The sequence below is a fragment of the Rhinatrema bivittatum genome, chromosome 18, assembly GCF_901001135.1.
Source record: "Rhinatrema bivittatum chromosome 18, aRhiBiv1.1, whole genome shotgun sequence".
NCBI classification, from domain to species: domain Eukaryota; kingdom Metazoa; phylum Chordata; class Amphibia; order Gymnophiona; family Rhinatrematidae; genus Rhinatrema; species Rhinatrema bivittatum.
In genome coordinates this window covers 53862369-53887437 of record NC_042632.1, presented here as the reverse complement: position 1 = coordinate 53887437, position 25069 = coordinate 53862369, and the positions used below count along the sequence as shown (strand labels likewise).

General features: G+C 43.3%; 2 protein-coding genes across 4 annotated transcripts in view; one reads left to right on the top strand and one right to left on the bottom strand.

Annotated features, from left to right (window-relative positions):
• Positions 1–25069, top strand: part of SFXN1 (sideroflexin 1) — a 267010-nt gene that overhangs the window by 185267 nt on the left and 56674 nt on the right. The gene's annotated exons all lie outside the window — the stretch shown is intronic.
• On the bottom strand, positions 12206–23104 carry DRD1 (dopamine receptor D1). Of its 3 annotated transcripts, none has more exons than XM_029583520.1 (3): positions 22990–23104; positions 15892–16953; positions 12206–15159 (listed from the first exon to the last, which is right to left on the bottom strand). In XM_029583520.1, the coding sequence occupies exon 3, from the start codon at positions 14649–14651 to the stop codon at positions 13296–13298; it is 1356 nt and encodes a 451-aa protein (XP_029439380.1). In that variant the 5' UTR covers positions 14652–15159; positions 15892–16953; positions 22990–23104; the 3' UTR covers positions 12206–13295. The 3 variants fall into 3 exon arrangements, with proteins under 3 accessions (XP_029439380.1, XP_029439381.1, XP_029439382.1); XM_029583521.1 differs by having other exon boundaries at positions 15892–16490; positions 22990–23099; XM_029583522.1 differs by lacking the exon at positions 15892–16953 and having other exon boundaries at positions 22990–23103.

Sequence of the window (25069 nt, the reverse complement as noted above, 5' to 3'; positions counted from 1 at the left end):
TTTTAAAAGTCCCACGCACGCCAGGCCTATATTAAAAAGGCCCGGCCACGCGCATAAAGCCCCGGGACGCGCTTTTGTCCCGGGCTTCAAAAAAAGGAGCGGGGAGGGGGCAGGGCAGGGTCAGAGGCTCCCGGCACAGCGGCCATTTGCCATTTCCAGTTCTACATCCCTCTTATTTTCTTTTATTCTACTCTCTCCTGTTATGCCCTTTTTGTCTCACTAATCCACCCCATCCCCCATATGATCTAGTTCACCCCATTTAACTCATTTCAATTTTAAATGGTACATTAACTCTCTCTTTCGATGTAAAGTAAACATCTATATATTATATCTCATGTTCTAGCAACTTTCACGAGTCACAATTGATAACCGACTTATGTTATCTTTTTTTCTTGTTTACCTGTTCATAATCTTTAACTGAGGCTGAAATGTATCTAGTTTTTTGTAAACTTGTCAATATGTTAACATACGGAAGTGTTATATGTACTAAGTTGTTTATAATGTAAACCGGAGTGAAGACAATTTGTTATACTTCGGTATAAAAAAAAAGACTCTAAATAAATAAATAAATAAATAAATAAATAAGACTAGGCTATGTCATTCTTATGTGCCAATGAATAAAAAGGGGGGGGGGGGTGCAGAAATGGCTGTTAAGAGTATTTAGATGCACCCACAGAATGTCATGGAAGGTAGTGGAAGACAGCATTCAGCAGTGCTCACAAGTAGCTATGAATAATGCAAGATCAAGAAGCCACCATGGTCTTCTGTTTGGCCTTTAGCACCCGAGAAGTGTTGTAATAGCCAAGTGTGACTCACTGCTATTAGAAGAGGATTGGTTGTTATTGATTGTGGTGTTATTTTTAAAGTTGCTTATGTCACACCTGTGTTTGCAGTACCTAACACAACATTGATTACATGACCCCTCATAATGCAATGTTTGTCAGAAATCAGCATTCATGGCATAATGCAAGTTTTTACTGCCCCTGAAGTGCCCTGACGGTATTACGATATGATGAGACCAGAGTGGTAAATTTGGGGAAAAAAGCGAGTGAAATGAATGACCTGCAGCAGCATGAAGCATTAGAAGAGATATGGCTGGGAGCAGCTGCTTGTGGGACCCACAGAATAGAGGGGTCTGGCATTTTCAGTGGTAAAGGTATCAGGCAAGTGGGGAGACGCTGGAATAAGCAGGGGAGAGGAATTCTAACAGTGACCTTGAGAACACCGGTGCGTCTCCAGACTGTTCATTCCCCTCACCCTTACAGATCAGGAATGGTCCCTGCTGCTGAGGGATCCACCGGGAATAAAATGTCTTCAACCCAAGCTATGTATCCACAACCAGGAAGAGGAGAGCAGAACATTCTTGTTTGGAAAAAAATAAATGAAGTCACATCATGTCCTGGTTACAAGGGTGGAGGGAGTGTGATATGAAGGTGTTGAACTGGACCCACAATGGCCAGTAACCTTAAGTCACTGTAAAAAGGCTTTCTATATACTGGGCTGGTGTTCCCAATAACATTTATTGCAGGTGGGCTTTCTAGATATATACAGCAGGTTAAAGCAAACACAGCTTATTTGCTGTTAGTATTCCTGTTAGTACTGAACAGGGATGTTCTCCTCTTTCACTGCTCCTCTGAGCTGAAGGTTTTAATTAAAGGTTTGGGCAATAGGACCCAGAACATAGTGGATATTGTTTTATTTAGGACAGAAAAAATGTCATCGGTGCCTGGCCCATGTGGGCAGGCCCAGTGGCCACATGCCAAAACATGGGGTTTGTCATTCGTTTCCCATAGTAACGATGGCAGAAAAGAGACCGAAATGCTCCGTCCAGTCTGCCCAGCAAGCTTCCCAAGGTAGTAACTGCCGCTCTGTGCAGGTTACCCCCATGTTTCTGAGCATGATCGATGGCAGATCAGGGATTCCAGTACTCAGAAGGAGTCTCCTCACAGATCCCGTAAATGTAGGGTGAACCCATCCACTACTTTGCAGATAAAGTCTCTTGCTGCAAGTTGTGTTGATCAGGGGTTGTAGTAACATTATGATGGTGAGGTCCTTTCTGAATCCCCACAGCACCTTAAAGCTTATTCTGGCGTGCTTACTGTCAGAAAGCAGACCAGCACTCTCAGCACCTCTCTACCACGGGCCAGGAGATAGCTTTGCAATTTTCTCAAGGATCCCCTACTGGAACGGCACACTTACTGGCCAAGAATAGGGGTGGTGACATCATACCATTTCCCCTGAGCTGGAAGTACTGGATTTGAGGCAGAGGGGCCTTACATAAAGGTTTGCATTGCAGAAGTGACTTTTAGCCAGTTTGATTAGTTAAGTCATTCTACAATGTCAAGGAAACGATTTCTGCTCCTCTCTTTCAAAAGAACCAACAGGAGAGTAGTCAAGACCTGCAAATAACAGTTTTCGACTATATTAGTTGTTTTATTAGGAACATGAGAAGTGCCACGCTGGGTCAAAACAAAGGTCCCTTGAGTCCAGCATCCTGTCTCCAGCAGTGGCCAGTCCAGGTCACGTGAAAGTACCCAGCAGATCCATTCCATTGTGCTGATTCCCAAAACTAAGCTTGTATTTGTTTATGAAAGAATTCAAGCCCTGCCTCTCTCTTACGGATGCATGCTACCTTCATCACTCACAAGAGCTTTTGCAGATGGAGAGCGCACAGCAAGATTGTTTTTCTTTAAGATTTCACAGTGAGAAACACTGAATAGCTCCTTCCTGACTGCTCGCATTTATTAACCACAGAGATAAGATGAAGCATTTTTCTGTTTGATATGCAAACTGTTCACCAGATGAAGCTAGTTCAAGTCACTCACTCCTAGCGGTGTGCATGTGGCAAAAAAACAAGTTTCATTTTTCATTTAATTTTCCCATTCACATCCATTATTGCCATTTGTTGCATTCATTTGGTTTTTAACACACATATATTTAGGGCATGCATTATAGTTTACAGCATGTGAAGTTTGTAAACAGCATGCACTATAATGGCAAATGTCACCAACCAAATTTCATTTGATTTTGGTGTTCTTTTCGATGGGAAGCTACCCAAAATATGATGGGTGTTTCCGTGGTGTTTTAAAATCACGTCACAACCCTTCCCAATCCCGGATTCACCTTTTCTCTTGTCCTTTAGAAGACCCCTTGGTATTTGAGCAGTAATAACCTTTGGAAGGATAATTTCTGGTATCCAGTTCCCTACCTGCCCAAGGATTTCCTAAACCAAATCTCTAAGGACTTTTGTCCCAGAATAAAGAATTAAATGGTTGAAGATGCCATGTCTAGAAAATGAACTATATTACTACAGAAATTTTGTTTCGGAGATTTTTTTTTTTTTTTTAATGAGGAGGCAGTCTAGAAGCCAAGCCATACTGATCCAGGAGAAAACTGGAGTCTTGGTGAGATGTTACGACATTTGAAAGGCCCAAGGACAAAAAGCCTTCACGACGTCAAGATTCCTTGGTCATATTTATAGGTATGGCAGCTCACTAAATTACGAGACATTTTGGATATTGCAATTGTTAACTCTGCAAAGCACTGCACTTCTAAGTCATAGCCTTTGTTCTTTCCAACTAACTTGCTTGCTTAGAATGAAACTGGACATAATATGAAGACTCCCTGGGCCAACCTCCACCATGCTCCCTTCCCCTCTCATCTGCCGCAAACAATTGCACAACACCAATGTTTGGGAGATCAAAGCCCACAGCTTTTATTCAAAATTCAGTAACTGAGCAAAATAACAATAACTATATCTACTTAAGCCATCCCTAACCAACCCTGGTAGCTTAATTGCCACAACCAGCAAGTTAAGACTACCCCCAGGTCTTGTTTAACATAAGAATATAAGACTTGCCATACTGAGTCAGATCAAGGGTCCATCAAGCCCAGTACCCCGTTTTCAACAGTGGCCAAGCCAGGTCACAAGTACCTGGCAGGATCCCAAGGGGTAGAGAGATTCCAAGCTGCTTATCCCAAGAATAAGCAGTGGATTTTTGCAACTCTCCCTTAATAATGGTTAATGGACTTTTCCTCCAGGAACTTGTCCAAACCCTTTTTAAATGCAGCTACACCAATAGTTTTCACCACATCCTCTGGCACCAAATTCCAGAGCTTAATTATGCAGTGAGTAAAAAAATATTTTCTCTTATTAATTTTAAAAGTATCACCCAGTAACTTCACTGTGTGTACCCTGGTCTTTGTACTTTTCAAAAGCATAAACAACTGATTAACTTTTTCTCATTCCATTCCACTCATTATTTTATAGACCTCTATCATATCTCCCCTCACGTGCCCACCACACCCAGCAAGGACCCAAATATCTGCACGGCTGAACCCAGCCCACAATGCATCACCTCCACCAGAGACTCCAAATACTAAAGCTCTCTTCTATCGTTTGGATACTCCGTCGGCCATGGCATCAAAAATGATCCTTAGAACAGAAAGTAACAACCAAGACTATCAGAACAATTATGAAAAACATGCTCAGTGAATGGGGAGAGTGGGGGATGTTTGGGGGGAAAAAAGACAAAATTGGGAGGTGAGAATGGCGTCTTCGAATGTATAAGCCACCTGAATGAGTGTGACAGATAACCGAGAAGGGTGGTCCACGTGCGGAGGGGCCAATAGTAGCATGCTATGCACACTGCCTAGGCAACCTGCGTGAACCTATAATGGGGGGAGATTTGAATTATTTAAAACTTCCAATACCTATTTGGTTCGATATCTCCGGGGGTGGAATGCAAGTGTGCTTCCCAGCTAAGCAGGGGTCCACATTATTTTAGGCAAGCCAGGACAAGCCTGAGCTGCCATTCCATTTTGCTCAATCTTGCATTTTGCTAAAAAAAAAAAAAAAAAAAGGATCTCTGTGAGATCTTTTCCATGCAAAGCATATTGTAAGGTAGCTTGCCCCCACCCCCCACCCCCAAGAAGCTATGACATTTTTATTTACAGGACAAAGCAGTGGGAAAGCTGCAGAAATAATCTATCTGCCCTAAACTATACGTTTCTGTATTGATTAATCAACTAGGGTAATAAAACACAAAAAACGACAGCTCTCATTTAATCTTCTCCACAAAGATAAATGTTTTCAATGACATTCTGTGTAATTGCTTCTCTTCTGCTTTTAGTACGCCAGTGGATTGAAGCCATTATTCTGAGTATGTCTTATTAGAATAAATATGCCCAGGCACGCGCCGATATCAGTTCATCTTGGCGTTATCATGAAAGATGACATGATGTGATGACTTGTCCTCCATCTACCATGTGTACGCCTGAGTTTCATGACTTGAGGCTTAGCAAAGTGCCTCCTTATTACTTGGAGGTGTTGTTTTTCCTTTGTGGCTCTCTCCTGTTTTACAGCTGTGTACGTCTAAGGGCCTCATTCAGATCCATAAACTGTTCTAGAAGAGAGATTAATTATTTAAGCTCCCAGTGTTCCAAAAAGCCCATCAATCTACTACTAGAATGCAAGGTGAAATAAGCTTGTTCCATAGGGACAAAATGTCCACCTGCAGTATGAAAAGGACATTACAGCACTACTCAGACATGGCGGGTGCATATCCTCAAACACAGATTCATTTGTAAACCAATGCCTTGCTTGTGGTTCACTCATGGTGTTGCAACTGGCCCTTGATCACATCTTGCTGTTCCTTCTTACATGAACCAATAAACATGGGCAGGAAATAGAGTCAAAAAGAACAATCCACAATGGCAAACTCCATTCTAAACTAATTTAAATACAGCCAGCTCAAGACCTTTTAAAATTTCTAATTTTTTTCAGAGAAATTTATTATAAAAACTTTTTTTCTTAAAGAAATGGCAGAATTTTATAGACTATTCCCCACAAATATTTTTAGAAATCTTATAGCAAGTTCTAGACTAGCACTCAACATATACATTATTTTGAATTATTTTGAACATATACATTATTTTGAATGATCAAAACAATTTTTTAACATCGGCATAAATTAATACACCTATGAATCTAAACAAATCTAAACAAATCTAAATCTAAACAATAAAAGAACATGGTACAGGGAGAAGCCGAAGCCCAGAATGTGTTGCATTGTGAACTGAGCGGATAACCCTTGTCTAATAAAGGGGGACAAGTCCAGAGCTTCGTGTTCTGAGTAATAGGTGGGAGGATACAAGTGTCGTGTAAAACGAATGGATGCAAGCAGAAACTCATGCAGTAGCCCCGGATCAGCACCTTGCAGGCTTAATTCTTTTCATGGGTTAAGGAAGGCTATTCTGGGTTCGTCTGATTCCCATCCCCATGCATCTAGTTCTTCAGCACGGACCCGGTTGCAGCAGCATTAAGGCGCGTGCTTTTGCCGCTGGGTTGTCGTCACTCGTTGCCTTGCGTCAGCGGGGACGCGCAGTAAGCGTCGCACCCTTGAGAGCGCTCCCCCGCCCGCCGCCTCCCAGCTGGAATCAAAGGGGAGCCAGATACGTTTCTTTGAAAGGCAAGGATGTGAGCTGCATCAGCAAGAGATCAAAACAAAAAAAAAAAACAATTTCCCTTCATCCCATTCACCAAACACATTGGTTTTTCAAGTTATTCTGCCATTTTCACTGCAAAACAAAATGAGCAGCACATCCTGACCTAGAAAAATAATCTGTTGCTTTGAGAGCATCTCAAAAACAGGAGACTCGCTTCCTAGCCCTCATTTCCTTCAGAGATTTACATGTGTTTGTTTTTCACCTTTAAGAGAGAAGCATCATCTCATTTTCCTCCAGCTCAAATGTCGAGCAGCTTCAGCCCAGAGAGGCAGCAAAGGCGCAAACTGGTTTGAATGATCAGCCGCCCGCTTCTTAGGGCTCTCCCCATGCACCCGCACTTTGCTGCCCAGCTGTTGACCCCCCCCATTGCATCTGGCTTCGGCCCAAGCCCTGGAAACTCGGTGGCGTTTATAAATCCCTCGTTCCTTTCACCTGTGACTACGTGGGAGAAATGCAGCGATGGGCGAGAAGGGCGCCAGTGGTCCAGATGTTTTCCGGCCTGTACTGATTTTTGGAGAACTGTACAGAAAAAAACAGAGGGAGAGCTTGGCACCTGCACTTCTCCTGCCACTACAATGTAGCCTGCACCTGTGCTCAGTGTGTGTGGATACATTTATTTTGTGTCACTTATATAAACCTTAGTCCATGGTTTAATCCGATGCCTAAACATCCTCTGGGCTGCTAAAAGCAAACCTTTTTTGAGAGTAAAGACGTTCTAGACCCCAGTGCTCACAACATGAGGCTCCAAAGGACTACGCTGGAGCTAGCGACTGGAAATATTTCTGCACAGGAAGGTGGTGCATGCAGGGAGCAACCTCCCAGTGGAATGTGGTACAAATCTTCAGCCGTTCTGCTGCTTCCCAGATTTCTGCTGCCATAGGCACAGGCCCAGAGGGCCTACTGGCAAATCCAGGCCTACTTTAAAATCCCATTGCTGAAAGCCCAAGATTTCTGGTGGAGAGATTTATTTCCAGAGTAAAATTGCCCTTAACATCACCAGATACCCTCACCGTGTTGCCATATATCAATCGTGTTACGGGCAATTATCTGGCAATAGAAAACCATAACACATGAGCAAGATGTGGCATGAAGGGGAGGGCATCCAGTTTGTATTGTTTTGTTTTTTTCAATTATTTATTGTTCTATGGTATGTCTTTTAATTATTTTATTTTGTATTTATGTATTTGTTTGATATGCATTACATTGATTTTTAATCATTTTTATGTACACCACATTGATGGGATTTTGTTTTTTAATGATTTTGTAGTTAATCAAAAAATAAGCAAAGCTCTTTACCAAGGGGATGATCACTCAGAAAAGCTCTGATTATTACAGATGGAAATTGTATCCTACTATGAACTAAGCCCTTCTTAAAAACCCATACATTGAAAAATATTTTCAATGTCGCCTGACAGATCCTTTTTAGCTCATCTTGGGCAAGATACAACCTGCAAGATTTTTTTTTTCCCAGCAACTGATAAATAAATGGAGATAAATAGATGAATCCCAATAATCTCTTGTAGGTGAAAAGCAGAGATTCTAACCCTATCCTCTGCAATTCTTTCACCTCGGTGGATTTGCAAAATGCAGCGTTCGCATGCAGTGCTGGAGTGCAGGCTGAGACTCGGATGCTCACATTGCTGCCTCAGACACCCTTTGCACACATGCAAGACTGCCCAAGCTGCCAAAATCGGTAATGTGTGCCAGAAGTGACCCTCAAGCACAATGCTGTCCCCTGGCCTGAGAGAGAAAATCATTACAGTGGAAGAGCTGGCTCAGCATCTGCAAACTGTAGGGCACCTTGAGTGGAAGGGGAGTGGAAACAGAATAGCCAGAAGGGTCTAGGTTTAACCCTGCTTAAACCCGCAGCTGCAGTGTTACTGGAATGGAAATGTAGCCCTGTCCTAGCGTATGGGAGAGAGAGAGGCTTATCTTTCATCACCATGCACTGGAGCCACCCGTCCCAGAGGACATTTAGATGGGAGTTAGAGAAACCAAGGCTGGATAAGAACCGTCTCCTGCTGGTGTGGAGTTATTGTACGCTGACAACCCTGCAGATATGACACAAACTCTTTACTCCATTGATTCTGGGCTTTTTAGAAGCTACGAGCATATAAAATAAACAAGGCTTTTAATAGTCCGTTCCTCGGAACGATCAATAGCCTCAGTGCATAAAAATCACAAACCAATTTTCAACCAATCAATCCTGGAAGAGCTGCCACAAATACACAATGAAAAGCCTGACTTTTCTATCGAGCTTTTAACGCAAAACCAGGAGCGCAACGCTAATGATTTGAGTATAGAAACCTCGGATTATCTTAAGCATGCCGCTACAATCCAAAGTTTTGTTCAGGAGCAATTTTTTTTCTTGGAGTTAAAGCTGTTAGAGTTTAGCACTGCTGATCTATTTAGAGTTAGGCCCTGAGCAACACCTTAATTTTATCGAAGTATAGTGTGATATTGCTACTACTCTCAAAACCGTTTACACCTTTGTAATGTGAAGCTACAAATGATCTACATATAACTACATTTCTAATATACCATAACCTGCTTTGAGTGAATCGTATTCAGAAAATGAACTCTTATTTTTTATTTTTTGTAATCTGATGCAAATTTCCACAAAGCAAGTGGTTGATACTATAAAAAAAATAATAATACTGGCTTGTAACTTAGGCTGAGTGAACTAAGCTTGTAAATTGTGATATAAGTACAAGTGATTGAGGGGAAGGGTATGTCAGATTGTGCACACGTATACAGGATGAAGGGACAAATTAATGGGTAGTAAGAGAAGATGTTTTCAAAAGCCACCATAAGGGTTCCACAGAGCTCTTGGTTTTTTGTTTTTTTTTTACTGACTTGCAGTTTCTTTTCCCCTTATTTTTTGTAGTAGACAGTTAACCGCACAGCTGGAAGAGAAAAATGCTTGCAGAAGCCTGGAAATTTCCAGAACCTTCTATCATTGTGACTATGTAAACTACGTGGCCTTTCTATTCTGGGAGGCTCGCGTGTGACAAAAGTGCTCACTTGTGCATTCTACATTGCAATGCACTTGTTACTTCCCACTCTCAGCTTTACTTTTCCTCAACCGTCCGCTTCCAATTTCTTGCAGCTCCACTGAAATCCCAGGAAGATTTCCTTACATTGGTGGATTGGCTCTGGATTTTCACCAGATCCACTGGGAAGAACCTTATCAGTGGGTATTGGAGTAAACCCAAGATTTTAGTTGACTGACAGCAGTCGAAAACCCTTCCTGGCACACGGGTATGGCTGACAATGTGCACATCTTTGGTAGACTGAGCCATGCACATAGTGCTCTCTGATCTTTCCCCAGCACTACACTGCACAGAGGGGAAATGGCACCCCGATCACTCTTGGAGTTAACCCTCAATATGCAGAAGGGCTCCAGAGCTCTGTACTGAAACAGCCCTTTCCCGTACTAATCATCCTGTAACTCCTAGCAGTGAAGCTGGGGGTTGTATCGGGGAGGCTCTCAGCAATGAAAGAGATTTTGTGAAAATGAAAACTGCCTACATGAGAAGGCTCAGACAGATTTTCCAGTCCTGTCCTGGAGCGTTTTCAGGACATCCACAATGATGAATATTCATGAGATAAATCTGCATGCAATGGAGACCTAAAGACGTCACCACATTTCCTGAGGACAGGGAAAGGTTGGGGGGAGGGGGAGGGGGAGAGACACCTTCAGCTTCATATATTCTGAGCCGGCAATAGTGATAAGGTTTTATTTACATGTAGTGACTTTTATCACTGAAAAAAGCAGCCTTAAGATCTTCTCAGATAAACCTGACGGGAAGGAATTTGACAATAAGACAGACGCATCATCCTGTAAGTCAGCAGGACCAGCCTGGGCAAAGAAAGCTACCAGACAATGTTTGGCCACATCCCAGATGAAGATATTTCATTTTAATACAGGGGTTTCCAAACTTTCAGGGAACATAGATTCCTTTTCAGATCCAAAACATTTCACTACCCCCACACACTTCTCTTTCATGTTTGCATGCCATAAAAAAAGAAATAATGATGAGATGCAGTGCCGAATCATTCATAATGTACAAAACTTTCATCGAAACTGAATACAGAGGGAGGGCAATTTGCAAAGCTCTTTAAAAATCGCCCTCATAATTGAAGGTTGAGGTCATTTCAACTTCCAGTCCAGCTGCTCTGGGGAAAAGGAAGCGAGTTCAAAGAAAAGCTCCAGGTTGGCAACTTGGTGTGACCTGGCCAGCGGCGGATTCACGATGATGACCAGCCCGGGTATTTGCCGCCCAGGCCAGCCCAGGAGACACCACGTGGTCTGCCGAGCGCGGCTCCGTCATGGCCGCGCTCGGCAGACCACGTGACTAGCGCCACCGGCCCACCGGGGATGCCCGACTACCCGATAGGCCAATCCGCCCCTGGACCTGGCAGAGAATCAGCACCAGTGCCCTCAGATCTGCAATCACATTTTCCAAAACTCGGGCCAGCGGGGGACAGCCAGTGCTTTCTGTTCCTGCATATGTTTCATCTGCTTGGAAATAGGTGCAAAGTACCTAAGCGAAAGTGTGCCCGAGGATTTCAGAATTAAATCCCTGCGTGTCCTTCCACCCCCGCAGGTAGATTCAGCCGCTGGTCACTGCGCAGGAACTTTTACCCCCAGTGGCAGGGAATAGCAATCTTCAAAAATATGTTTTTACAAAGATAAAAAGGTGTTAACCCACAGAAAGTTTCAAAACTTAACCCTCCCTGAAAACTGACCCCTCCTTTTAGCCTGCTCTTGTTTTACGATTCTTACAAACACGTATAGAAAATGACACTCACAAAATTATTCAGATTTTAGAAAAGCATATCAATAGCTTCCTTTGCAAAGGGAAAAAGGCTTCATGTCTGTCTGTCCCCTTCAATAACTTTTGTTTAATGTCCTTTCCAAATCTGGCCTTTGTCTCATCCTCCTTCATCCCTGGAGATCATCTTTCCCTTCCTCCTTCCTGGACCACGGTGGTCCTCTATCTCTGTCCAGCCTGATACCGGGGGTCCTCTCCTTCTCTCCCCTGAGAGGCTGCCATCCACTCTCACTTCCTTATCCAGGTCAATCCTGGATTCCTCTCTCCAGCTTTGTCCTCCATTTCTTCCTTCCTGCCTCATTCTTCCTTTCCTCTCTTTCCCCAGCCCTGTTTCATCCTTTCTTCCTTTGAGTCATTCTACTCACTCCTTGCCTGTCTCTGTCGGGCTGGTGGCAGAGCAGGTGGCAGCAGTGGGAAATGTTTCTCACCGCTCGAGAACCCAGCTTTCCTCTGCTCTCTGCAGCAAAGCTTCTGACGGCCACCATCGGCCCCTTTCTTCTCTACCTCTGTTACACCTTGAGGCTTCTGAGGGATGTGAATGGCCCCAGTGTATCCCTCCTCCTCCTGTCTGCAGCAATGTGGGGTGGTTTTCAGGGCTGTAATGGGCCTGGCCTGGGGCAGCAGCTCAGCTAATCACAGGGAGCAGCAGCCCGCTCGTGTTCTCCCTAGATAAACTTCCTTGCATCCCTTCTGCAGGACCCCCGGGATGGTCTCACAGACCCCGGGTTGGGAACCACTGCTCTATTAAATCAATAACTCTGTGTGTCTGATAGACAAATAAGTACATGAGCTCTGGCTACTAGTGTCACTGTACGAAGGCGGAGGTCAGAAAGACTTTCAATATGTACCACACATTCTTGTTGAATTATATCACTTTGTGTTTATTGGAAAAAAAAATATAGCCATGGCTTGAAGTATGAAGAGTCAGAGAAGGCAGATAATTCTATGCACATATAAACATTATATTCTAATGCTTACAAGCTACAAGACTTCTCCATCCTGCATTGAATCCTCACAGGGTAGGATGCATATTTAAGGTACATACAGATCAGAATTTGAGCAACGTCAGTGTATTGTGGACAAATCTGAAAACAATAGCAGCAAAACCTGTTTTACTTTGTTTTGGGTTTTTTTCCCTAAGAGAACATTCTAGGTCTCTGGAGCCTTCACAGCCCCATCAGTCAGTCGGTCAATCAACAGCAAGTCTGTTGAGTAAAGGGGTCTACATGGGAGAATGCTTATGTGCCGACTATATCTCGATGCCCTTCAGTCTTTGATATTTTTTAACTATATCGTAATAGAATATTCATTCACAATCATTGGTTAAAGTGCTGCAGAATTAGTTCTTATGACTCGTATAGTAGTAGTGTTTTATATTAGAAGGGCTGCCAGTCAACTAGTCACGAAGCAATGGTGGAACCCTTGCACTATAATTTAGTTATTTTGAATAAGATAAATAGTTACACCTGTAATAAACATATTAAAAATATCCATTTAAGTCAATAAATAAATAAAAGCACTATTAACATTATCTGCCCAGAATCTTAAAAGTACCCATCCTCATTGTAAGGCTCAGTTGTACAAGGCATTTAGAGTACCTACCCATTCATGCCATCACACCTTACCCAGAATAGGTTGGCACTTACTCACTTAATGTCAGTTAAATCCATCTAACTTTTCCTACCAGGTTTTCATGTTTAATTGTTCTTGTCCCTGTTCAGTTCATAAAGACAGAAATGAGCTTTTTTCTTCAAGTATTTATAGAGGGGAAGGCATACTCTCTCTGCTTGTAATCTTTACCTGAAGACTACAGGCATACCCTCACATAATGTACTGGAATGTGTTTTTGTAACACAGTATTTGCGTTCTCGCTGCATGTTCTCACTCACAGTATCCAAGACGTTTTATGATATTTTTCATTTGGATGTCATGTACGTTCAGCGCTCCCCTTCAGGTTTTGTGTTGTCCATTGTGCGTGATGGGGTTGATCTTTTCCAAAGATACATCTACTTCGTAGTCCAGGATCCCAGAGAGGGCTGGAGACATCTTCTCCAAACTTTTCGACACTCCCCCTTCTTCTTCCTTTTTCAGGAGGTCTTCTTCTGGGCAGATAATGGCATGGGGGATTAGGTAGACCAGGTTACACTCTTTTGGGCTGGATCCTTGGGGCTCGTGGTGGCTTGAAAAAACAACTGCCCCATTATTGTTGAAGCTGACGGTCTCTATGGCATTGTGAGAAGTGGGGCAGAACCTGTAGCATCCTAGCAAGGTTGAGAAGGCCTTGCGGAAATCGGCATTGAAAGCATAAATGATGGGATTCAAAGAGGAATTTGCCCAGCCAAACCATACAAAGACGTCAAAGGTGGTGGAACTGATGCAAAAGACCTCTGCTCCACTGGATGTTAAACCAGAGTCACAGAAGGGCACCATGCAGTTCAGAATGAAAAAGGGTAGCCAGCAGCACACAAACACCCCCATGATGACTGACAAAGTCTTTAAAACTTTAGTTTCCCTTTTGAAAGACATCTTAAAAGAGCTTTCTGGTTGCTGGAGGTCCATGCTGTTGCCATTGCCAGTAGTAGTCTGACAGTTCTTTGCGTGCACAGCTGCCCTTTCCAAGGCCGAGATGCGTCTTATTTGCTTTGCCGCTATCCTGTATATCCTCGTGTAGGTTACTATCATGATTGCCACAGGTATATAAAAGCTGATTAGAGAAGACGAAATGGCATAGGTCCTGTTTAGGCTGGAATCGCAGTTGTCCATGGTGCTACCTTGGAAGCTAGCATTTAGATCTAGAAAGCTTGTGGTTTTCGCCTTGTGCCAGTTAAGTTGCACGGGAATGAAGGAAATTAGCACAGACAAGGTCCACGCCACACTAACCATAACAAAGGCTACTCTGGGGGTCATTTTCCTTTCATATCGGAAGGGACTGGAGATGGCCCAGTATCTGTCCACACTGATGACACAGAGGTTTAAGATAGAGGCTGTTGAGCACATAATGTCAAAAGCCACCCAAATATTACAGAATGGACCAAAAGGCCAGAAACCTGCGATCTCAGCCACTGCTTTCCATGGCATAACCAAAACGGCCACCAGAAGATCAGACACAGCCAAGGAAATAACAAAGAAATTGGTGACTTTGGACCGCAGGTGGCGAAATCGGATGACAGCTGCACAGACCAAAGTGTTGCCTAGAAGGGTAGAAAGTATCAGTAGTGAGAGGAAGCAGCCAGTTAACACACGGAAGGAGGAATCCCTGTCCATCAGTGGGCCCACCCCATCCATAGTGCTGCCGTTCAAGGTCATAATTCCGCTGGAGGGGCAATTGGAGTGCTCTCTCCTTTCACGATGACATCAGATCCCATTTTGGACTTTGTGCAGGGGGAGAGGAGCCCAAAAGACAGAAAAAACTCAAACAGCAGCAAACGTCCCGAGATAACTTGCCAACCAGAGTCAGGGCTGGTGTGAGTGAATTTTCTCTTTCTTAGGCTTCAGTGTTCACTTAAGAATTAGAGGGTGCACCAAGGCATTGGGGAGTGGTTCTTTCAAAACAGCGCGTAGCAGATCAGGCATTCATTATTGCAATTTAATTATGGCATTCAAACTCACACATAACAGTGTCCCATACCAACAAACTATTATGTGATCCACAGCCTCCCATGTCCATCCCTGTTAGAATAAGCCTTTGCTTCTCATTCGATGTCTTCTGCATGCCATTGTCCTGTCCCCTTTGGGGCCTCAGTGAAAACACAATTTTAGGAGGCTGTTAGAGTAGGACTTTTCCTTCCCATTTGTCCCACGTTGTTTCTGTGGCCTACGTGGAAATACAAGAAAACAAGATTTACATTTCAGTTTTAGAGGCTGATGTACTAACTTGTGAGCAGATTGTGGAAATTGGGCCATCAACTTGCACATTTTTCTCATGTTAATGACCCATTTACAATGATATGCAAATTGTGTTTGCATTAATTTTCTGGTGTTAAAGTTTGCATGAAATCACAGTCTTTAATGTAAAAAAAAAAAAAAAAAAAGCCGCCTCCTTGAGAAGTAGTTAAGTTTTGCATAAAAATGCTTATCTGCACGTTTTGCATGTGTTATTTAGCGATGCAAATACAGGTAAAGGTAATGAGCAGCTTTACATGATTATGCTGCTCATTGCCTATTTTGCATAGCCAAATTTTCAAATAAAAAATTTGCTATACTAAAATCACTGATTGTGCACTTTATCTTAGCATGCAAAAATCTCATTTGCAAATGTTGCCATGCTTTAAAACTCTGCTTTTAGTTTGGTTTGGTGTGTGGCAGCACAAACAAAATAATTATCTGCAAACCATCCCCATGTTTTAACTGTAATAATTTGTTCTGCATAGTGTTATACATCTGGGGGGGGGGGGGAGGTGCCGGTATTCACATGCAGGATGAAAGGTTTGTTTAAAAAAAAAAAAAAAAAAGACAGGGCAAATCAGGCAGGTGGAGGAAAGAGGTGCTGGTACTCAGTACTGGCATACACCCCCTGAAACAAAAAACCCCAGGTACTGCAACATACCTTGTTTAGCTTTGCTTCCTCTCCACACTCTTCACATTGCACGTGGATTGCATAGTAATAGAAAGCACAAAACACTGCAGCTTTTTCCACCAGAGCAGGTGAGCTCAGCCAACGATGGGAAGCAAGCAATGGGTCCCTCTTCTTGTGTTCAGCCCAGGGGTTTATCCCACTGTCTAGTGAAAATCCCAGCCTGGAAAGTTGTGTGGCTGAAGCTTTCCTTCCTTCCAGGGCTCCCACTTATTCTGCTACAGTACAGTTTTTTTGCAAACCCTGTTTCAAAGCAATTTCCAGCAAATAATTAGCCACAGCACTTTTATGTATCTGTATATTCCAAATTATTTCTGCAAATGCTTTCCAAGGAAAAGACCAGTTTATCTCCAGAAAGGGTCCTGCAGTCCTTCAAACTTCATCAGAATAAATCCAGGTCACAGAAGTAGTAGTAGGTGACAAATTCTCTCTGTAGTATACGCTGGGGTTTGAGAAGTAGAAGGGTCAAGTATTCCCTGAGGGAGCCAGATTTGTCTTCTTTCTTGTGTTTGACATACTTGTTGCTGCTTCTGGCAATTATCAGCTACAAGTTCCTCTCCTTCAGGTATTGCCTTTAAGAAGAGTAGAGGTTTGGACAGGTGAAAATAAGCTCACAGTCATGTCTCCGAAAGCAATGGTCTCCACACAGCTCCTGGATGGACACTTTTTTTTTCTCCAAAGTATTGGCAGTGATTTTTTATGACTGCCCCCAAGAATGATGTTCTCCTGCTCTGTCATTAAGTGATGGCCCCCAACTCTTTACGCTCCTCCTTTCATCTCTGGTGAAGGGGCAACCTTGACCCTGTCTGGGCAGGGACTTGCTCCCATTCCTTTCCCTACGTTAAGGGGTCAAGATGAAGCTCCAAACAACTTTCCTATTCCATGCCTCAGTAGAGAGACTGGTCAGAATGCGCAGCAAATCCTTGGGAACCAACTAATGTCTTGCACCAACCGTTGGTGTTCTGTCCTGCGCCCTCCCAAACAGACTATAATGCCCAATCAATGTGTCCAGCTTCTTACAGATAATTACACACCCTAGAACAGTTTAAAAAAGGAAAGAAGTTCATATAAATACATCTCTCTCTCTTTCTATATATATACAGTGACACAGCTTCACACAATATACATTCATATTCTGTGCTTTTAATTTTTAAGACCATACCCCACTCGTCTTAATAGCAGCACCTTACTGTAAAGGCATGTATTTAGAAAGTTTCACTTTCTTAGTCTACAGAATGCTTTCAATGCATCATAACAATTCTCTTAGAGCCTTTTTATACAACCAGGTCACCATGTATGTCCCCTTCTGATTCTTATACCACCTCGATGATTGGCAATACACCAGTGCTTTGCTGGCAAAGGCCACAGCATTATTGTGCATATTAAGTTGCAGAAACCCCATTTCTGCACATGAATTTGCTCTTTGAAACATTTCCTGGAGATAGCCTGGGAAAGAGAATGTGCAGAACAAGATTTTGCCACACACTCTTCCATGTACTAGCAAGAGGAATTGAGGGGGATGGAGTCTGGGTGGAGTCGGAATGGGAAACCATCTGTGTGCATATTTGCAATTATCATGAGTTTGCATGTAAGTATTCTTGCAGTAAATTAAATTTGCTTAAGAACAGGTGTCCATGCAACTACCCACACATTTTCAAGTCAAACCTATGCATATAGGTAATCTACTGAAAATTACCTCTAAAATGTTGACACCCAACAGTAATTTTCAGTACACAATCTTTTTTTACCCTAATTTTATTTCTTGAATTTAATTGACAGATGCACTAGTTCTTACCATTTCCAGAGGTAACATGTAGATAAAGGAGAGCCAGGTGATATAGTATATTTAGATTTCAGAGGGCTTTTGACAAAGTGTCCCATTAGCGATTCCTTAGGAAATTAAAGTCATGTAAACAGGAGGCAGTGCCCCATTGTGGATTGCTAATTGGTTTATAGAGAGGAAACAGAGGGGAGGGCTAAATGGTCAGTTTTCTAAATGGAGAAAGATCATTAGTGGAGTACCACAGGGATCTGTAATGGAACCTGTGGCATTTAACAACATATTCATCAATGATCTACAAAATGGAACAATGAATGAGGTGCTCAGAGTTGCAGTGTTCAAAGCTGTTAAAACAACAGAGGACTGTGAGGAACTGCAGAAGGATCCTGCAAGACTGGGGAGCTGAGCATCTGAATGGCAAATATGAAACATAATGTGGACAAGTGCAAAATGATGCACGTGTAGGGGAAAAGCATCCTAACCAAAGTACAAGGTACACAAAGAGGATTTTGCAGTCTTTGTAGACAATATTTTGAAATTCTCAGCTCAGTGTATGGCAGTGGTCAAAAAAGCAAATGGAATGTTAGGAATGATCTGAAAAGGAATGGAGAATAAAACTGAAACTATATTGCCTCTATATCAATCCATAGTGACACCACATCTTGAGTACTGTGTGCAGTTCTGCTCACCCCATCTCAAGAAAGACCAAAAAGGGTGCAGAGGGGGCAACAAAATGATGAAGTGATTGGAAGATCTCCCCTACGATGAGAGGCTACTCAGGCTGGGGCTCTTCTGCTCGTAAAAGAGATGATTGTGATGAGACATGATAGAATTTTTTAAAGATATGAGAAGGGTGAAACAGGTAATTAGGCGATGATTATTTACCCTTTCAAATAATACTAAAACAAGGGGACACTCTGAAAGTAGCATCCAGCAGATTTAAAACACATAGGGGTAGATTTTTAAAGTTATACGCGGGTGTAAATTTGTTTGCGCAACCTGGCGAGAACAAATCTATGCCCGATTTTATAACATGCACGCGCTGCCGCGCGCATGTCATAAAATCCAGGGTCGGCGCGCGCAGGGGGGTGCACAATTGTGCAACCTGCGCGTGCCGAGCTGAGCAGCCTGCCTTCGTTCCCTCCGAGGTTGCTCCGAAATCCGAGCGGCCTCGGAGGGAACTTTTTTTCCGGCCCCCCCCCCCACCGTCCCCTCCCTTCCCCTACCTAACCCACCTCCCAGCCCTAACTAAATCCCCCCCCCCACCTTTGTTCAGAAAGCTACGCCTGCCCAAGGCAGGCGTAACTTGCGCGCGCCGGCCAGATGCCGGTGCACCATTTCCCGGCCCGGGGGCTGGTTCGGAAACATCAGCCACGCCCCCAGAATGCCCTAAATGTTGCGGCGCATCCTGAAGCTTTGCGCGCGCCGGCGCACAAAACCCCTGCGCGTGTAAATCCAGCTGGATTTACGCGCGCAAGGCTTTTAAAATCTGCCCCATAGTACAAAGTTCTTTTCACTGAGTGTACAATCAAATTGTAGAATCTGTTGGCAGAGGACGTGATCAAGGCGACGAGCATAGTGGGGTTTAAAAGTTCCTAGAGGAAAAGTCCATCCCACATTTTTAGCCAGGTAGACTAGAGAAAGCCATTGCTATCCCTGGGAATAAGGAGCAAGAAATAGATCACATTTTTGGAATCTGTTAGGTTCTTTGACCCAAGCTGGTCACTGGCAGAGCAGGACACTGGCTTGATGGACCTTGCTCTGATCCAGCACGGCATTTCTTATGTTTTTGTGTAGGTAGCTCCATCTATGTGTAATCTGGGTGTACACCAAAGCTGTCTATTTCCAGCAGGTTGACCTTGCTACTTCTCCCTTTGCACACTAGAGCATCTCCAATTTCCGCATGCCAGCTGAATATGTGTCATCCACTGCTCTGTAAAGATTGAGCAACCTCGGCCTCCTTTAATCATTGCTCACCTTTTTTTTGGGTCTGTTATCCTTTGTTTTGGCCAGGGTCTGAACAGTTTTGAGTGGCAGGAATGAATCTTGGTCTTCAGTGTCCATCAGAAGACCAGGAACAGACCTTCCTGAGTTCATGGCTCAGAGCTTAGATTTGATCTTAGCCACAAAAAAAAAAAAAGGCCACGAAGTGGTCTGAGGTGAGCTCCAGTAATTTTACATAATCTCTCCACCACCAGCACCACTGCCACCATTCATTGTGGCTTCCTCCCAAGCCTGTTCTATTGCACTTTGTAGTATGAAATAAAAATATATCAAATGCAACTCCCAAGAAAAGAAACAGCTCTCTAAAAGCCCCACAATCAGCAGATACAGTGTCCGGCTTTACCCCAGTCTCCAACCCATTACTACAGAAAAATTGCAAATGTCTTGTCTATCTCCGATGCAGTTTTGATTTGTTATTTCCCTGCTTTTACTGTTCCTGCTTTTACTTCTGCCGACAGGCTTGGACCTCCTCGGTCTTGTTTTATAACATGATTGGCCCAATAACTCTAAACACAGAGAAACAATATCAATGAAAAGAACAGGGACTTTCAGAATAGTCCTCTAAGAGTTGGGCTGTGAGCATCTTTCTCCTGCCTCAGGGCGTTTGATTTTTTGGTTCCTTTTTTCTCTAAGTATTTTATCTACATTCTTACTGCCACCATTTCATTGCACTTCAGCCTTACAGCCCCCTCTGCTTCCCTGGCAAAGTGGGGGAAAACAATCTCTGCTGTACCTATAATCCCCTAACCCTGAAACACCATTCCACATCCTGGCTCGTGCAAGTTTTCTCTGATGCTTTCTTCCTCTAATGGTTTTACTGCATCTCTGCTTTAGGAATGGGACTCGTTCAGAACACCTCAAGCCGTTAAAAGTCACCCCAGGCTAAGGATGGAAAACAAAAATGAAAGATGGTACTCACCTTTTATCTAATTATGCCGATACGCTGTTTCAGAAGTCTCCTACAGGAAAGCTAAAATCTTTAAAATAAAATTATGCAACGAAGAGCCAGGGGAAAACCCTTAGTGAATCAGGTCCTAAGTTTGGAGCCTGCAGAAGGGATGGTAGATGAACGACTAATGTTCTGCCCGTCAGTCCACCGTCTTCTCCAAATTCTTGTCTCTCTTCTTCCACCCTGATAACTCTTTATCCCTCCTCTTCCTGCTGCTACCTTTTCTTATGCCTGCCCTCCCTGCTGACAGCTTGTCTAAATCTCTCCCCAATTGTCTGATTTGTTTCATGAGATGGGCAGATGACAGCCTGATCTGCAATAAGGAACATTTTCAAAGCAGGGAACAGGACACCTTCGTCCATCTCCTGGGCCTTTTCTTCCAGCTCTGAATGGCAACAATTTGGAGAAAGAAGTGGTGGGTTAGTCCACCTGGAGGCACAGAAATAAAAGGTTTGCACACCGGTTGTAGGGGAGAATTTGAACTGGACTGACATCATGCATCTGTTAGCAACTTTCCAGATTTTCATGCCAGTGCTGGCCTCATGATGGGGGAAAGAACTCTGGCCAACTGGTCACAAATGTACGGTGCTAGTCCGGCTTAAAGAAAGCTCTCGTCTGCACACTGGTCAGTTGGTCCTTTCATTTCTACACTGTCAACCCAGTCCCAAACCCAACATGACAGACCTTCGGCAAACCCCTCCTCACTTCCTGCTTTGGTCAGCAGGGTAGGTAGGAGAAAGCTGGCTACTCCAGCCTATGGGGGACATACTACTCCCACTCCAGCACTGCTGCGCAGATCATTTGCTGTTTAAGCATTACCCACACAGACTTCACTTCTACCCTGCAAAGACACTGCTCTTCCGACAACCAATCAGGAAGAAGACATCAGGGCAAACTAGTTAAACTGGGTCAGCACCAAATGGGTTTTTCTCTCTCTGTGGAACTCAAAAGGACATTTTTGGTACTTTTGCTGATTGAGTAACTCACAAGACTGCCTCTGAATCCTCAAGAGCAGAGCTGAAAGATCCAATCCGATTTCCTTGCACACCAACAAATACTGCAACCTTCTGGATATATTTCGGAACCATTAAAATGGTTTTATAATATTTCAAGGTATATTACTAGCGATCTTCCGTATAATCTCCATCCAATTAGCCAGTAGAAGAGAGACGCATTGAGCTGAATATCTCAAATAAAAAGGAACATCCCTTTTGCCTTAGGAAAGCACGCAAGTTAATGCTTTCTGGACATGCGGATTTGTACATTCCCCAAAGTCTGCCACCATAAAGCATATATCAAGGTGATGTGCTTCTTGCATAAAATCAGAAGTACTCCAGACACTAGTAAATCTCAGCTGACTAGTCAGAATATCAACCCTTATTACTTATATTATGTTTTATTTGACTTATATTCTGCTTTTCTGCTTTTTGTCTTTTTAAAATATTTCAATAACAATCCTTCACACTAGATGAACATACAGTTATTAATGGCAACAGTCTACAAATGACACACTCCTGCTGCTCCTTTAAAAGCAAAACAATAATTCTGAAAGATTTTTGTGGAAGTGTAATTCTAGCACCATCCAACTAACTCTGAACTCGCCACCCTGCTACTGAGCAAGCCGCCTGCCACATCTTTCTCGGGTTAGCTGACTTAAGGAGCATTGCTGACCAACTTAACTCTCCCTCCTGGAATGGCAGAGCCAAAGGAATTCTTTCAATTTCTCATTACCTGACCTGCTTGTATTTCCCATAAAAAGGATGAAACAAGTGGTGCTGTAGCAGCAAATGTCGCCAGACAAGACTGCTCTCTTGCATCGGTTCCAGCCTGGTATCGGTGGTCTGATAATGCTTGTTTTATTGATTGTTAGAAGTAGACCTGACTTCATTCTGGGACATCACTTTTCACTGAAATGCTGGAGACTGTACCCCTAAGTATGAACTCCTGTCCTTTCTCCACCACCTACAGTGCCCCAGCAGAAGGGATGTTGGATGGACCGCTCTCTGTCCATTTCCCAAGAAATCGTCAGCATGTAATAAGCAGCCTCCAAGTTTATCCAGAATAAGTTCAGACCGTAGCTTACCCTCTGCTCTGCATCTCTTTCCTCCCACAGCTCCAGTGGGCTCCGGGGCAACCCTTCTCTCCTCCCCCTCGCCTGAAAACTGGACACTCTGTCCCCTCCACCCCTTCATTTTTTTACTACCGCACCACTTCCCAATGTTTTCTCCCTCCTGGGAGAGGTTAAGGTGGAGCTTGTTAATTGCAAATAGAGGTTCGTTTAAACAATAAAAATCAATGGATAGAGCAGATCTTAAACATTTAGCACATAGTTACTCACAGGCATTCGCGAGAACCCCCTTCCCTCTGAGGCTGTTCCTGTCCTGCACAAGACGATAGCGGAGTCTCGGAAGGCTACAGCTCCCTCTTTGTAGCACGGATGCTTTCTTTCCTCTTAGTCTCTTCTGAGTGAGTCCAGATTCACTTCCCCTCTACAGTCGGGAGGAATTTCAGAGCAGGTGGTGCGCTGCGATTGCTTGGCGCCCCCTGGTGGTTCCTTTGCGCATAGCCTTATCCTCTTTCTTTCAGACGGGTGCAGCAAGAGTCTGCTTTTAACTTCACTACACATTTGGCAGGAAATCTGAGAAGGAAGGATGTGCCAAGAGCTTGGACTCCAAGGAACCCCTTCCTTCTTTCCTATGTGACCTTAGCCAGGTCTGGATAGATGCTGACTAGGTCACCTAGGAAATTCCCATTCATATGTTGGAAATATTTTTTCATTACAAAGCTTAAATCTGGATCATATATGAAAGAAACAATTAATGTAGCTCTCTCAATAATTTCACTTGTAGAAGGCTCCAAAAATGTATACAAATTTCCTAAATTCAAAGGAGGTTGAGATGGACTCAGCTGATCAGTTCAAGGCTTATAAGGTAGAAAATAAACCTTATTGAGAGTTGGAATCTGGTCAGAGGGAATCTGTGAAATATCCACAAAATACTTCCATAAAGTTAATCGAGGAAATTCTCTTGAGACCCTTGGAACATTGGTCAATATCAAGTTCAGGTGACGTATCTAGTTTTCCATATTCTCAATGGATAATAACATCTTGTACTTCCTTCTCAGTAACAAGAATTATCTCCTAATGCTCCTGAAATATACACCGATGATCTTGTATCACCAAATCCAATCTTTGAGAGACAGCCTGCACATTTTGAGAATGGACGACAAAGGAATGAGACAAATTAGCAACCAAGTGGCATCAAGCGTCATCACCGCTGGTTTGATAAAATTAAAAAAAAATAAAATAAAATAAGCCTGATGTGGATTCACCCTCTTGTTGAACTAGCACTGATGGCCCCATTGGAGCTAATTCCAAGGAGTCACTCTTAGTTACAGCACAGGCCTCTATGCCAATAATCTTGCCAAAGCAGGAGTAATGCCTGCAACCTCTTGATACGGGAACCAGCGGTGAGATCACTGTGCACCCAGGACAGAACAGCGACTTTCTGTGAAGGAATAGGCAGCGCTGGCCGACCGTCTGGCAGGCTAAGTGAAACTTCCCCGGGTGAAAACGTAGCTCCTCTCACGGCTTCACCAATGGGGCTCGATACCCGCACTATGGAGGACATGGGAGATGTGAACTCCGCAATATATCGCTAGCCTGGAAGGGGAGAGATCACGGAGGGAAACACTCTCACCCTTGCCTTTCTCTTTGCAGGCATCTTAACCAAGAAAAACAGGTATGAAGAAACTCAGAGAACAGCGTTGAGAGCCATGTCAAGCTTGCACCGCCATCTTGACTCCTCCCCTAGCATGTCAGAATTTTTTTTTTTATTTTCAAATTAGTTATTGGAACAAATGAAGAACTGATAGACTCATAACACCCAGTTATTCAGATCCTGCTTTGATATCCTTGACTCTTCACCTGCCCTCAACTGCTGTGGGGCTTGATTGCCTTGAAACTAAGGGAATGCCTGTTTATCATGATGGGATGTTTCATAGTGTTAAAAAGGGACTCTTCAGCTAATACAGGGTGCCAAGAGTCCATGAAAAAGGTTTATTGTCTTTGGTTGAATCATTCATTCTGTTGATGCAAATATCCTTGAAAAATGTACATGCATCATATTTTGAAAAAAAAACAACTTAACTTTTATAGTCTTTGCTGTGAGCTATAAGCAACAGATACTGTATCTCACAAGAATTATACATTTCTACTTCTTAAATAAAAACACAAGGAAGTTTTACTTGATGTATATGAGTGACATAAAAGTATATATTAGAGATAAATCCCAAAGGAGAGTTATGGACCCAGAGGGCCTAGAATTATGTACAGTTCTGATGAATTTGGAGCCCTAAAATATTTTCCTTGGAGGCCAAACCCAGCACTGTGTACCCTCAGGGGTTTAACATGATGCTAT

Excerpts from the sequence above, each read along its gene's own strand:
- DRD1 (XM_029583520.1), bottom strand. The coding sequence starts at position 14,651 with ATGACCTTGAACGGCAGCACTATGGATGGGGTGGGCCCACTGATGGAC.